Source organism: Dreissena polymorpha, chromosome 8 (assembly GCF_020536995.1).
Source record: "Dreissena polymorpha isolate Duluth1 chromosome 8, UMN_Dpol_1.0, whole genome shotgun sequence".
In the NCBI taxonomy this organism is placed as follows: Eukaryota; Metazoa; Mollusca; class Bivalvia; order Myida; family Dreissenidae; genus Dreissena; species Dreissena polymorpha.
Window position 1 is genome coordinate 83,176,283 of NC_068362.1, and position 14,166 is coordinate 83,190,448.

The following is a 14,166-nucleotide window of genomic DNA, read 5'->3' on the forward strand; positions in this document are numbered from 1 at the left end:
TCAGAGTTACATAACTTTGCCTGCACGGTCCCCTTATGATAGTTAATAAGTGTTGCAAGTATGAAAGCAATAACTTTGATACTGTAGGAATAAAGTGGACCTAAACACAAAACTTAATCAAATTTTCAATTTTCTAAGTATAAAAAGGGCACATAATTCTGTCAAAATGCCAGTCAGAATTACATTACTTTGCCTGCACAGTCCCCTTATGAAAGTTAGTAAGTGTTGCAAGTATGAAAGCAATAGCTTTGATGCTTAAGGAATAAAATGGACCTAAACACAAAACTTAACCAAAATTTTCAATTTTCTAAATATAAAAAGGGCACATAATTCTGTCAAAATGCATGCCAGAGTTATCTAACTTTGCCTGCCCAGTCCCCTGATGATAGTAAGTAAGTGTAACAAGTTTGAATGCAATAACATTGATACTCACGGAGAAAAGTGGACCTAAACGCAAAACTTAACCAAAATTTTCAATTTTCTAAGTATAAAAAGGGCACATAATTCTGTCAAAATGCACGCCAGAGTTATCTCACTTTGCCTGCCCAGTCCCCTCATGATAGTTAGTAAGTGTACCAAGTTTGAATGCAATAGCATTGATACTTTCTGAGAAAAGTTGACCTAAACGCAAAACTTAACCGGACGCCAACGCCGACGCCAAGGTGATGACAATAGCTCATAATTTTTTTTCAAAAAATAGATGAGCTAAAAAGGTCAGCTATAAGTGGCGCACAATTAGTACCCATAGGAACGCCTATATTTGTTTAAATATTTTACCATTAAATTCAACAAACAAGTTATCCAGAAGAAAAGTGAGTGCTGCACAAAAGTCAAACCAGACCAAATGATGTAATTATCTAATATCTGATTTGTAAAAAAAGCTGTTTAAGTGTTTAAAGCTAGATACAAACACTTCTCTCTAGCAAAAGTTTTTTCAATCAAAGAAACAAGTTTGGATTTTATTAAAGCGTGAGGAAGCGTTGTATATACATGTAGTGTAGAAAAATCATAAGTACTTACCTGTGACACCTTATATTTTTTATTTTCAATTTTATCAATAACTTCTAAGGTGTATTTTATTGACCAAAATAGGTTAATATTACTATTTTCATAAACTTTATTACAAAATTTAGCTATATGATATCTAATAGCAATCAGTGCAGATGTAAGATACACTGATAATTGTTTGGTGGTACAAGACACTGAATTAGCGATAAAACGACTTTTATATGGCGTCTTATGTAACTTAGGTATCCAGTAAAGTGATGGCAATTTCTTGCCAGTAATATTGACCATTACATTTAATTTTATGCATTCGGCAATATGGTCGGTAATAATTTCATTAGGTTGTTTTTGTACTCACAATATGATGTAGTTTGTGAAAGTTCTTGTGAAATAGTTTGAACATAAAACACTCGTCATTTTATTATAACATTATTAGCAGCCTTATCAGCAGGAACTAAGACGAATTTAGATTTTAAGTCTTCAAGCAATTTACAGAGATTTTGTTTATTAAATTTAGGTGAATGTGGTAGGGCCAGTGGATTTGTATCATAAAAAAATATTTTATTCATGGCCATACTAAATATTTTCGTTTTACAATCATTTAGTGCAGTAATATCAGCATTTTCCTTCCTGCACCATTTAGTGCAATAATCATGTAAGGATGTTACGATATTCTTAATGCAGTCATCAATATCAACAGGAATAGGCAGTCTGTACTTAGGGCCTCTGCGTAGTAAATTTCTAAGGTTTTTTATTTTGAATGAAATTGAGGTCCCCAGTAATAACATGTCCAACTGGACCATATATATATTTAGAACTAGTACAGTCACATAATGTAGGACAATTTCTTATTACATGTATATCTGAGGAAATAGAATTATAATTAAAAACGATACTTCTGACAATACTATATTTGTAGCAAATAAGTGGTGATTCAGTATTGCGGAAATAAGGGGGAATCAACCGACGTACATTTTTATCATTGAATATTTTAGGAAGGTCAATTAAATCAAGACCTTTGTTACAAAACTCAATTTTGATACGATTTCTAGATTTGTTAAGTACATTTTCAATAAAAGATTTAAGATAGTAGTCAGTGAAAGATTCAATAATACAAGCACGTTCATATAAAGGGTCAGATTGAAGTAAAATAAGTTTACATTCCTTATCAATATGCGCCAACGAAGAAACAGAAAGAGAGCAAAGTGCACTTCGTAATTTATGTTATTACCCCCATTTTGTAATAATGTGTAGCAGTCATTTAAAGAAAGCAGACGTTTAAATTTATGCCTTAAGTTACCATTTTTCCTAATGCCATGTGAACGTTATTTTCTTAGACGTTTACTTAACAGAGAAAATGAATTAATCGATTTATTTTTAGAAATTGTTCGAACATTAAGAATATTATCATTTAATCCAAGTGGGTAAGCTGATTGCAAACGTTTAATCCATTCAAATTCTGACATGCACCTTGCTTTTAATTGGCACTGATTTGAAGTACTATTATTAAAAATAAGTTGCTCCACAGGTTGAATTGAAATATTTGTTACGCTATGACCCGTTTTATTAAAGTGCTGGTAAATGAAGTTATAAAATTAATTGTTATTTTTAATTAAAAAAAAAATGTTCCCTAAAACGTGTTTTAAGTGATCTACCAGTCTGCCCAACGTATTGCGCACCACAACAGGATACATTTCAAGAAAAAAACATAAACCACATGTATAGAATTTCATGAGACATCGGCTTTAATATTAACTGAAAATTTACGGTTATTAAAAGATGAAAGAATAAAAGAGGACATATTTAAAAACTTGCAACATAAACACTTCCTGGAGTTGCACTTATTTATTGTAGGATACCGTTTACACGGAGCTTGATTACGCTGCGAACTAGAACCCAGCCGCATTGTACCTCCAATGAAAGATGTTCGAAGTAAACTTAATTTGACTGTAGATTTAGAAAAAAGTAATTGTCTATAATTTAACGGCAAATGAATACTACGTGAAATCGGAATTCTCAATGGTGAGAACAACTTTCGGTTTTTTTGTAATCAATCTGTCCATAGGTTATTTATTTGGCGAAAGTCAAATGCATGCTATATTTGTTATAAACATACATATGATATACACTCAACAAAAGTTTAACGATCACTATAATACACTACACACCAGGCGTGTTTAATAGTCTCTATTGAAGCAATATAGTATAATACATGCGAAAGGTGCTTTTACCTATAAATATATATAAAACAAGGGCTGTTTGTAAAACATGCATGCCCCCCATATGGGCTGTCCGTTGTAGTGGCAGCCATTGTGTGAATACGATTTTTGTCACTGTGACCTTGACCTTTGACCTAGTGACCTGAAAATAAATAGGGGTCATCTGCGGGTCACGATCAATGTACCTATGAAGTGTCATGATCCTAGGCAAAAGCGTTCTTGAGTTATCATCCGAAAATCATTTTACTTTTTCAGGTCACCTTGACCTTTGACCTTGTGACCTCAAAAACAATAGGGGTCATCTGCAAGTCATGATCAATCTACCTATGAAGTTTCATGATCCTAGGCGTATGCGTTCTTGAGTTATCATCCGAAAAACATTTTACTATTTCGGGTCACCGTGACCTTGACCTTTGACCTAGTGACCTCAAAATCAATAGGGGTCATCTGCGAGTCATGATCAATCTATCCATGAAGTTTCATGATCCTAAGTGTATGCGTTTTTGAGTTATCATTCAAAAACCATTTTACTATTTCTGGTCACCGTGACCTTGACCTTTGACCTAGTGACCTCAAAATCTATAGGGGTCATCTGCAAGTCATGATCAATGTACCTATGAAGTTTCATGATCCTAGGCCCAAGCGTTCTTGAGTTATCGTCCGACAACCACCTGGTGGACGGACCGACAGACTGACCGACCGACATGAGCAAAGCAATATACCCCCTCTTCTTCGAAGGGGGGCAAAAATATGTTAACTATTATTATAAAAAGCTTCTACAACAGTGTAATGAGATATATAAAACACTTAAAAGTTAATGCAAGTATACATAAGGTTAAATTGGCTGAATTTTAAATGTTCAAAAATAATAATCGGTTTAGACAGTTTAATTATTATTTTTTTGGTAGACTGATCACTTTTCATGCTTTTATTTTTATTTATCCACCCCCCCCCCCGACTCAATTTTTTTGAAAAATTTCACGTAAAACAAATTAAAAAAAAAATGTTGGCCTAAGAGAAATCCGGACTATTCTGTTCATGTTCACCTTTCACATGTGCAAGATTAAAATAGTTTTCCAATATACAGATTGATAGCGCTTATAACAAGCGTCGTGTTTGAAAGTGATATCACAACTACCGGTATTTCTGTTCGTGCTATTGGCTTCTTCGAGAGGTAAAAATCTTTTCAAAACTGCATTCATATGGCCCTGGTAACTGGAGCTGAAAAAGGGAGTTGGTTAATAAGAATTAAGTAGCATTTTGCATATGCTAAACGGGAGTTGGGCATAAAGCACACTTGTATTTTTTCAAAATTGAGTACAAACAGATGATGAAATATTTGATTATTCTGACATGGATTTTTACTCCACTTTCTATGGTTTTGATGAAGTAGACTTTGAAAGGAAAAGCCATGTGTTAGTTGAATTGCCAATGATTTATTTTGTACCAGATGTTGACCAGTTAAAATCAAGCATATGTGAAGATTGCTTGGACAAAGGAGGAGTCTATGGCATTAGATTGGATCCTGTAATAGGGCGTGCAGTGTTCAGCATTGAAATGAACAGTCAAGAGCCATGAAATTGTTCATAGATTATGCATCGATTCATTTTCCTGTGTTAATTCAAATTGCGTCGGCAAAGTAAAATGTCTCATTAAAACAACAATCAAGAATGAGAAAATGGGAAGACGTCACCTATGCTAAAACAAATGGTTTCCTGGCACTGGCAAGAACATGGGGCATGTTTAAAGGTCTGATATGGAATCTCTGCAGTTAAATGAGATTTGAAATAAAACATTTCTGAAACAGAACAAAATAAAAATTTGTCTCAATTTTAAATTACTAAAAATATAAAAGGAAGTAAACTTTACGGAATATTTATGGTTTTCTTACGATTTGTATTACTAAATACACAAATCACAATTTTAAAAGTGCAATTAATGACAACTTAGTAAAATATAGGTTTATAAACGTATGTGACATAATAAATAACATTCAGCCTTTTGAAGTCAACCTCTCATTTCAGTCTCTTTTTTAAATAATAAGTTATTACATACATAGCAGGGTCAGGGTTCATACCACACATAAATACAAAGTTTGGTAAAGTAACTATCTCGCATTTAATTCCATCTCGTAAAATTTGGGAGTCATAAATTGGTCAGTAAATTTGGAAGACTGCAATAACTATCGATAAATGCCTTATGATGATAATAGGGTATTGCTTTGAAAGATATAAGGATAACATCAATTTATCGTTTTTAGTTGTTCACTTCTTGCGATCAACTAAGGTTAATCGTGGGATTCTGAAAATAAGTCTTCTACTTTTTACCAAATCACTATAAAATCGAGGATTGAAAAGAAACTGTGGTATCTGTTTAGTACTTTCTTTGAGATACACAGGTTGTACACTAAACCTGATTCCTCGTTGAGAAGGCACTCGCAGAAGGTAATAATTTGCATAACATTTTTGCATACTGTAAATAGTCCACTGTGTGCTTTATTTTAATCGTAAAACACAGCTCTCCTTACAGGTCTCAGGGGCAGGCCAGCCAATAGATGCATTCGCAAAGACGCAGTGCAACTTGTAAATAAACTAATACACACAAACACGAGCGCAGAACATCAGCTGAGGCTATTTATTAGCAGCCTTAATAACAGCTGATTCCTTATAAGATCAACAGGAGTAAACCGGAAAACCAATACCATTTTTACTAAGTGATAAATAGAACAATTATTTCATTATGTAAAACAAAAACAAAAAATAAAAATGTTTGATTTCTAAATGCATATCAATTACATTTCATTATTGTTTCATAATGATAAGTAATATGCTGTTAATTAAGAACAATCTTGTCAATGAGAAATAATTTATCAATATTCGATTAAACTGAACAGACAACAACATTATGTTTGTTTTGTGGGATATTTTTGATATAAGTGAGTTTGAAATATACCGACATTAATATTTAAATCAGCATTTTGCATCGATGGCAAACTTCGCATTTTGACTCTTTGGACTATCAATAAATATTGATAGCACAGTATTGCTTTCAGGATGAAAAAAAACACACCAAAAACTAACAAAATAGTAAGACAGAAATCATTTCATTATCTAACCACAAATATTTGCCGTTCTGGGTCAGTCCGTATGGAAACCATTCTTAAAAGTCTTAATAGGCTACCTAAAGGCTTAATTCAATAATTTATATACAACGGATATAAGATAAACACCTGATGCACTGTAAGGTTTTTCATTAAAATATGCAATTATATAAAATTGTCGACTTTGAACTCACATGTTTGCAATAAACAACTAATAGCTTTTTAAAGATATTTCCTGTTTTGTCCTCTGAAAAACTCACAAATGTGAGATAATGTGATAAATACCTCATTGATACACATAACATTGAAGAAGCTCACTCAAACAACATAAAATAATAATAATAGTAATAATAATAATATGCACATTAACTAAGAACAGAACTTTTTAAAGGACTATCAATAGCAATTCACATCCAGTTACTAATATGGGGTGGTCATGACTCTTTTGTAATAATCTTGGCAAATAAACAGTAACAAACAAATACCCAGAACTTGGACTTACTATTATAACTCGATCTGAACTAAGAGGCGTTGTAAAACAACACCTTTTTTTTGAAAAATTTCTTCCGTCAGATCATGTAATAAACAATGCATAGCAAAAACTGTTCACATACAGAATAAACTAAATATTTTTAGATTGTCAAGTATTATCCTTTAGGAAAATTAGAGTAATTGTTTCTTAAAATGAAGCAAAAGTAGGAAATTGGTAATTAAAAGGTCATGATAGAGAGGATGTTTTCTGATTGTAGAAACCTAAAAAAATATATCAGTGGGTGTTTCGATACGAATTACAAAATGCAATCAGTATAGCAAAAACACAACCTGAGGAGTTTTGTTAGAAAACTACAATGATAATGATTAGACAAACAATAAAATATTACAACAATTTGCATTATAAATAATTACAGAGTTTTACAGGAAGTGTCATTTTAAAATATGAACATCCATGAAATACGTAACAAATAAATAGCAACCATCACTCAATGGCATCACATATAGGGAATGATAACATGATGACTTAGAATTACTTCCTTTGATCACCATCTCAACCTCCCATCACTGTAACAACACATTATTGTTGGTCCAGAACATTAAACTTTCCAGTTTTTTTTTTAAATTTAGAAAACGGGACCGGGTCTAATGGGAAATTAGTGTTGGTGTTTATTTGCTAACAAATGCTTTTGAAATGAGAATTAAAGTGTTTTAAATATTATATTTAATTAAACATAATGTGTAGAGCTGGATGGGAGATTAACTAAATGTTGATCTAAATTTTTTTTTAATTTTTTTAAACCTTCGATTGGGAATTTTTAGGTCCCATTTGGGAAAAAAAAATTTCAATGGGAATGGGGTTGTATACCGGCCCCAATTTTGAACAAACAAGAGCTGTTACCATAGGATGACTTATGCCCCCTATAAACGCTTGGTAGAAGTTATGAGCTTTTTTCGAAACCTAACCTAAACGCGTACCCTAAGTTCAAGGTCAAGGTCACAGGGGTCAAAGTTTGTGAGCGTATGGAAAGGCCTTGTCCATATACACATGCATACCAAATATGAAATTGCTATCTGAAGAAACATAGAAGTTATGAGCATTTTTCGAAATCTAAACGCAAAGTTTGACGGACAGACGAACGGACAGTCCGATCACTATATGCCCTCCTTCGGGGGCACAAAAATATCTTAGAATATCAAAATAAATCAGAAAGCCACATAAACTAGAGAGCGGACACCATGCTAAATCCTTGAAATGCACTAAGTGATCCCGTGACCTAGTTTTTGACCCGGCATGACCCATATTCGAACTTGACCTAGATATTGTCTTGATACAACTTCTGACCAAGTTTGGTAAAGATCAGATGAAAACTACTTCAATTAGAGAGCGGACACCATGCTAAATCCTTGAAATGCACTAAGTGACCCCGTGACCTAGTTTTTGACCCGGCATGACCCATATTAGAACTTAACCTAGATATTGTCTAGATACAACTTCTGAATAAGTTTGGTAAAGATCGGATGAAATTATTTGAATTAGAGGGCGGACACGAAAAGTGTTACAGACTGACAGACAGACTGACAATGCGAAAAAAACTATATACCCCCTTTTCTTTGAAAGGGGGCATAAAAACACTGCTTTTATAACACTGGTACAATTTTGCGTTAAAAGTATCACAGATCTAACAGGTGCATTTCTGCTGCTAATGTGTTCAGTCAAACTCCGGGATATCGTCATACGAGTATCCAACGTAACCCTTGTAGGCGTAGTACGCTATCCGCACATGGTAGAATCCCGGGATGAACATGATGGAACCGAGAATCAACACTGGCCATGTTCTGTCACCATACTGAATAAAAAACAAAAATATTACTTTATTTAATAAAAACAAGCAAATTTGTTGAAATGATAACCCCTGCCATTGCTAAAAAGACTGACAGACGGATGAACTGACAGACAGACAACGCTAAAACTATATCCCTCTGTCTTTGGTGGAGGATAATAATAATACAGTAGCTTGGACAGATATAAGCAGTGACTTACTTGCTTATGGCCACTTAAATTTGTAATGGGCCCCTGGATTTTATATGAAAATACAAGAAGTATTGAAAGAACAAGAGTGCAACCACGGCTAGAAAATAAGGTTAAGTGATAGTGTCCATCACAGTAATTAAATACTGGATCTAATTTGACAAAAGTCTACATCTGTTTCTGTTTATCTGATTTAGTTAGTGCATGAACCGGTACTGATGAGTAGTACTTCTATTAACTTGACACTGTGAGATGTGTCCCACTGTAAAACATCCATGGCACAATTTGAAAATGTCTGACAAAGTCTGAAATTCTTGAATTAAATCAAAGAGATCCGTTTTTGCTTTCCACTACCAGTTATTTCACAAAGAGTGTTAGACTTTTAGTGTAATTTTTTTACCAACACAATGTTAAATGCTGAATTTAAGGTCTCAACAATGAAGTTGATATCGTGATTTAAAGGTCGCTGTTTTGTTTCCCACTGTGGCAGCGTTAGTTAGATTTCAGCAAAAGACATAAAGTACTGGTTCAATCCAGGAAACAGACTCATGCAATCGAGCTAAAATTAAAAGGTTTAAACTTAACAATGCTGATGTCTGTTTTGTCTGTTTTTTGTCTATTCACAATGCTGAAGTCTGTTTTGCGACCCAACTGTCTGACCCACAGGTGTTGGGTGCGTGGCCAAGTCACAAAAACACTATCAATATGTCATAAAACAAACACGTGCCCAACACCGATGGTCCTATCTCACCTTAACATCAATATGTCCTGTGATCAAAAGAGCACCAATCACTAAGAGGGCACTCCCTACCATGAACAGCATGGAGGCTAGGGCAATGGCCTTCGCTGGGAATTTCGGAGGAGGCCTCTCAAACTAAAAACATGGAAATGGAAAATACAGTTACAATGCTCCAGCTTGGCACTCTGCAAATGAGATCTGCAAAGCATCTCCCCTCAACTATGATTAAGATAAGAATAATCGTTACTCAGAAAACTTTTTGTACACAAACTTTTTTACAAGTTATATTTTTTTAAACTCATGCAAAGTCTTGTAAACTTTTAGACATTCATGTATTTAGATAAGCATGTAATGAGCATATATTAATTTTTAAACCAGATATTTTATGTAAAATTATGTGTGTGATGTATTTTTCCATTCAAATCAAAGCGTACACAATGGGGAATCACAATAATAATCGGAAGTTATAATAAAATTCTTCAAGGATGTTTATGTTTTACAAAGAAAACTAAATGTTATGACCTAGAATTATGAACTTTACCCATGTTTGTGGAGCATAGGAGTATCTTACGACACCTTGCCTCGTTTTTTTGTGGTATAATAACCCTTTCCCCGTAAAAAAGCAAAGTAAAAATGGCTTTTGCAAACAGCATAAAACTCGCAGTCTGTTCAGGTTTTATGCTGTTTGCTGCTCATCAGTACCTAAGGTTTGGGGATGAAGCCTTAAAAACTTGAATCAGGTAAGAAATGTCTTCAATTAAATATAACTTAATAAGGGATTACAAATGCATGAAAAAAAAGTATCTAAGTGGTAAAGGGATAATCCTCATTATCGTGTCCCCCACCTGGAATGTTAAACTATTGGAGTTGAAACAAGATCCCCACTAATCGATGCACCCACCCACTTACTGTATGCCCTCCTTTGAAGGCGTTAATATCATGGTCAACAGAGTCATATAGAAAAATTTCCTTAAAAACTTATAAACTGATGACATTCAATAATATTGTGCTAATATTTCTCTTCTAGTATAAGTAGAACCTGTAGATCTGTGAAGTTGTCCCCATTGTAGTGCATCGTGTGGTATCTGACGGATGTCTCCTTCATTCTTTTCATTGTGTAAGCCACTGTGATTCTTGTCTGCAATAAATTCTACAGGGTTAGCAGTGTAATTGATATTATTATTGTGTATGCTTCACAACCTTTTATTTTTATCATTGCTCCATGAAACTAGGCTACTAAAGAGAGATATTGTATTTATTATTGATTCTAGATTGACCCACTCCATTCCAGTGCAATTTTCAACCATGATGCCTGTTTGACATTAGACACACAACCTCTGTGCTAATAAAATTAGAACCTGTCTAGCTCAGAGTCTTTGTTGGAAAGAGCTCACTTTTGTGTGTCTGTAGTTATGATACAAAAATTAGACTTGCTGGGTTGATTACTAATTTTGATGAATCTGACGCCTGATCTGCTTTGAAATTTGTATTAATTTTAGATATCAGACGCTTTGCTGTTTGCTATAAAGTCATGCAAAGTTTAGTGGTGTCATTATCAAACAGGGTAGATCCTGACCAGACTTCATGGATGACAAGGATGCACAAGAATGTAAAGTGGAAATTGACTGAACATTATTGAAAGGAAGCAATATGCTCTGTGCAAGTTTTATGTGACTATGACCCGGAGAAACAACTGAAGTTGGCATGGTTATGCATGGTTTCATGTGTTCAGCTTCTGTCCTATACATTTCTGGATGGTTCAGAAAGACCCATTGCATTCGTCTCAAAGACAATAAAACAATGCAGAAAATGGATACATGTACATCCAAATTGACAAAGGTCTATCCCTATATTGGGGTGTAAGAAAATATAATATCTATCTATATGTACATATTAAGTGTACTCTATTTGGGAACCACAAACCACTATTTAGCATCTTTAAGAGAAAGACTGTTAACTAACAGTAACAAGAAGGTATAATAAGAATGAGTCGACCTTCCATAGTAATAATAAATAAGTAACTATTGTAGGATTACAATATATGGTCGCCAATAAACAACTGCCTTAGCAAGATTGTGTCATTCTTAAATGTTAAGAGCGAGTGGAACCAGGTTACAATGATTAAAATAGTTCTGAAAATTCACACCATTGTCTTCACTACATAATTAGAGTTATAGTTTTAGGCATTTCCCCATCCAACTGCGCCACTGACTTGACCATTACAAGCTTCTGTTAATACTTACTAAATAAATATACTTAACATTGTAATAAGTAAATAAGTAAGAGTTTATAGGAGGTTTTGGGGATTCCGATAATGACGTCACGTTTGCGCATGCTCAAATTTTGGCCGTCAAAACTGCGGCCATTCTGCTATTGTTTGCATTGATGAAGCGCATCATGATAAGGTTACAAACATATTCGCGACCCTTTTGAAGAACAAAAAATACTCAGAAATTGAAATTCTTTCAGATTAAATTGAATCCAATGAACGAACACAAATAAGGACGAAAACAAACAACAAATTGATTGATTTTATGTAGTCAACATATAGAAACTGATTTGAACCTATTTGTCTGTAAAAACTTACCTTGTTACAGATTAACTAAATCCTCTTGATAAATGTTAATGTTTTTAATTTTATTGTTCACACCAATTTTGACACTCTTTGTTTCAGCATTTTAACCCAGTGTTAAATTGCCCCTTTTTTTATCACAAACCAATTATCTCGATATGATCGGATACTGTCCAGACAATTACTAAGAAAACAGTGTGTCATAAACCCAGGGACCTATACTTGTATGACTCTGTATGGGGTCTCTGCAGACTGCTTTAACCACGTGTGTCTGGTCATTAAACACAATTTATGATACCTCCATGTCATCTCTCGACATATTAAGTCAAAAACTTAACAGTTGCTTTAATAAAATATTTGAACATATTTAAAAATAGACATTTGTCCGAAATGGATTAACAGCTAGGAACTATTAAGTATATATATTAGGCAGTTTAAACATAATAATAAAGTGTTTAATAACTATACATTTAAAATATTGTACACATTTACTGCTACACAATTAACGTATTTAACGGGTACCTGCAAATGTAAACTCTGCTATAATGTGTAAAGATTGTGCGTTACTGCAGTGTTCGAAACATCATCATGAAAACAAGCAATCGCGTTTGGTCATTATAGGGATATAAAATACTTGCGTTAAAAAAATTAAATGTGTAGATTAATGGTATCATAAAATGCTAGATTTGTATCGCTCATTATCACTACAGACGAGTTTTCAATATACGTGTACATGCAAAGACAGTTCAATTTGCAAAATATGCAGGTGTTTTTTTCAATTTGAATGCTTAAATTTATTAATATTTTTATTCAATGTTAACGAAACCAAAATTCATTCAATGTTAAAGAAAATTAAAAATACATTTCAAGATTGAAATGTATGGAGCTATTTTAGGGCTTTGTTTTATAACTGATTTAATGCACCCCTTACACTAAATATCGAATCGATCGCGGATGAAAAACAACACTTTCGCATCCACACCACTTATAATAATATTCAAATTATTATATGTTTTATTATTTTGTGAAATATCATTTATTAAATTCTCATTTTGAAAAAGAATACGGGTATTTATAGTTTTATTTTGCGAAATTGTAAGTATTAAGTCTTCCGACGACCTGTACTCTGATACAATGTAATTGGCCGCGATCAAGAAGTTGACGGCCAATCTATTTTTAGTAACGGAAAACCCCTCGTGTGACGTCACACAAAAACCTCCTATATGACACTCATAAAAAAAATTCAATAATCACTTTACCCTATCACACTCAAAGTAAAAATACACTATTTTAATATGTATATTGAACATAACATTATTCTTTCAATGTTCATATCTTATAAACAGCTAATCTACATTTCCCTATTATACAGAATAAGTATAATAAAACTAGAGAAGTGTGACGAAATCTCCATGATCCGAGTGCCAAGTGCATGAATTGCAATTTATTTTTATTCGACACATTGCGATACTGTATGTATCGCAATAGATCAGTGCTATGCATAAATACTCTTTTTGATCAGGTGATGCTGTTTACGTCATTAAACATACAAAAAATACTTACTTAAAATACGTTTTAAAGTTGCTTACAAATTCGACTGTATGTTGATACAAATCAGGAAATGCGTTGGTTCCTATCTTTATGACGTATCAGTTGAACAAGTATTCCAGAGCCGGGACCACACATTCGGATGATGGCGAGGTATAAAACCCGGAAATATCCGGAAAACCCGGAAATCTTTTAGGTAAAACCCGGAACCGATATAAATGGTTATAACTTCATTATTATTCGTCCGATATTAATTATAATGGTACCGTTGTAAAGAAGATCCTCTACAGATTCTAACCATATCAAAATATTTTATGGCAGGGTCGTAGTCGGCCTGTAAATCGCGGACAAAGTCGGCCTGTTTTAACGATTTTTTTTTATCACGCAAATGCCGTAAAGAAAACCCGGAACCGATATAAATGGTTATAACTTCATTATTATTCGTCCGATATTAATTAT

At 33.6% G+C, this 14,166-nt stretch overlaps 1 protein-coding gene across 3 annotated transcripts; it reads right to left on the reverse strand.

The window, feature by feature from the left end:
* Positions 1-5,099: 5,099 nt before the first annotated feature.
* Positions 5,100-13,802, reverse strand: LOC127842525 (transmembrane protein 230-like). 3 transcript variants are annotated; one of them, XM_052372064.1, is made up of 4 exons: positions 13,723-13,802; positions 10,627-10,725; positions 9,600-9,722; positions 5,100-8,666 (listed from the first exon to the last, which is right to left on the reverse strand). In XM_052372064.1, exons 2-4 carry the CDS (start codon positions 10,699-10,701, stop codon positions 8,529-8,531), a joined length of 336 nt encoding a protein of 111 aa, XP_052228024.1. In that variant the 5' UTR covers positions 10,702-10,725; positions 13,723-13,802; the 3' UTR covers positions 5,100-8,528. The 3 variants fall into 3 exon arrangements, with proteins under 3 accessions (XP_052228024.1, XP_052228025.1, XP_052228026.1); XM_052372065.1 differs by having other exon boundaries at positions 13,749-13,767; XM_052372066.1 differs by lacking the exon at positions 13,723-13,802 and adding an exon at positions 13,669-13,686.
* Positions 13,803-14,166: the final 364 nt, after the last annotated feature.